The sequence below is a fragment of the Onychostruthus taczanowskii genome, unplaced genomic scaffold (genome assembly GCF_017590055.1).
Source record: "Onychostruthus taczanowskii isolate IOZ18803 unplaced genomic scaffold, ASM1759005v1 scaffold437, whole genome shotgun sequence".
Taxonomy (NCBI): Eukaryota; Metazoa; Chordata; class Aves; order Passeriformes; family Passeridae; genus Onychostruthus; species Onychostruthus taczanowskii.
Window position 1 is genome coordinate 18,450 of NW_024501870.1, and position 1,847 is coordinate 20,296.

Genomic DNA, 1,847 nt, shown 5'->3' on the forward strand with positions numbered 1-1,847 from the left:
AATCACGTTCATCACTGCAACAGGACTGCAGTCAGCATTTAATGGGACTGCTACCAGCACCCTGAGCAACAAGGTGCCAGGTTATATCCTGACTCTGTCAGTTTAAGGCAGTGTTTCTGTATCATTGCCTTGATATTAATTTTCTTATTGAATTGTAATTCAGGCTTAGAATCTCCTCCTGGTTTGCCTTCAAACCAGTACAAAACTCAATGCACTCATCCCTTGTTTTCTTCCCAAAACAGAATTTCCCATCCCAAAATCTTTCCCAGATGGAGGAGAAGGCTGTGAGGAAGACGAAGATGCCCCATGACCACCAGGTAGCTGAGGAGGAAGTCAGTGCCCCTTTCCCCCTCTCTCCTGCTCCATCTCCCAGCCCAGCATGGCCCAAGGCTGCAGGACAACCACGCTGCCAATGCTGTCCTGCCATGGATGCACTGGGGGAATCTCCTTCTCCTTCCCAGTGGCACAGAGGCAAATCCCATCCTCTCCTTGTCCTTCCTCCCCAGAAAAGAAGTTGAGGATGGAGACCAGGGAGGACAAATCCCCACAGTGGAAACTCGTGGAAGAGGCCGTCTTGAGCGGCTCACCAGCACAGATATCCAAAGGGAGGAAAAGTCCCAGAGATCCTGCAGGAGAAGGGTCTGCAAACCCAGCCCAGGGTGCTCTGAGGAGGAAAGACCCACCCTGTGCCAGGATGGTGGAGAGAGCCGCAGCCGGGGATTGGAGCTGGTGGTCCATGAGCAGCTTCATGATGGGGAGAAGTCCTACAAGTGCGTGGGGTGTGGGAAGAGCTTCAGGCAGAGCAGCACCCTGATCCGCCACCAGATGATCCACACCGGGGAATGGCCCTACGAGTGTGGGAAGTGTGGGAAGGGCTTCAGCTACATCTCAGAACGCGTCATCCACCAACGCATCCACACTGGGGAGAGGCCCTACAAGTGTGGGGAATGTGGGAAGAGGTTTCGGATCAGCTCAGATCTCCTCCAGCACCAGCGGATTCACAATGAGGACTGGCCCTTCCCCTGCCCCAACTGCGAGAAGGGCTTCAACCACAACTCCCACCTTGTCACCCACCGGCACATCGACACTGGGGAAAGGCCCTACGAGTGCCCCACGTGTGGGAAGAGGTTTCAGACCATCTCCCATCCCCTCATGCATGAGCGGATTCACATGGATGAGAGGCCCTTCTGCTGCCCCGACTGTGGGAAGGGCTTCAACCGCAACTCCCACCCTGTCACCCACCGGCGCATCCACACTGGGGAGAGGCCCTACGAGTGTCCCCAATGTGGGAAGAGCTTCTCCAAGAGCTCTCACTTGACCAGACGCCAACGGAGGCACCGGTAAGGGAAGCTGTAGCCATGATATTATGAAAAATCCTTTGCTGGGATTTTCCCCCTTCTGAGAAGCTGAGGAGCCTCAGGAGAGAAATGTAAACAATAACTATTTGCTGCTGTGGAATGCAACAGGTGCATCTGTGATTGGTCCAAGTAGATTGTTTTCGACTGATGACCAATCACAGCCACCTGTGCCAAAGCTGTGAGCAGTCACAGGATTTTGTTATGCATTCTATTCTATTTCTTGTTCTTTTTAGCTTCTGATCTCTCTGTTCTCTCTGTTCTTTTAGTACAGTTTTAATGTAGCATTTTAGTATCATATTTAACATAATAAATCAGCCTTCTGAGAAACATAGAGTCAAGCCTTGTGTCTCCACACACAGAGAGTTCATCGCAACAGGAAGCCCTGCAAGTGCTCTGACTGCAGGAAAAGCTTCCTGCACTGCCCCAATTCCACGCCGCACGTGGAATTGGGAGGGAGGACCCACATTGGGCAGAGGCATGGTAACCCAC

The 1,847-nt window shown here is 52.5% G+C and overlaps 1 protein-coding gene across 1 annotated transcript; it reads left to right on the forward strand.

Moving 5' to 3' along the window:
- The first annotated feature begins 269 nt into the window (after positions 1 to 269).
- LOC121340949 (zinc finger protein 239-like) lies at positions 270 to 1,344 on the forward strand. The gene is given in 3 exon segments (XM_041414054.1): positions 270 to 332; positions 515 to 619; positions 622 to 1,344. Coding segments are annotated over 3 exon segments (891 nt in total).
- The last annotated feature ends 503 nt before the right edge of the window (positions 1,345 to 1,847 follow it).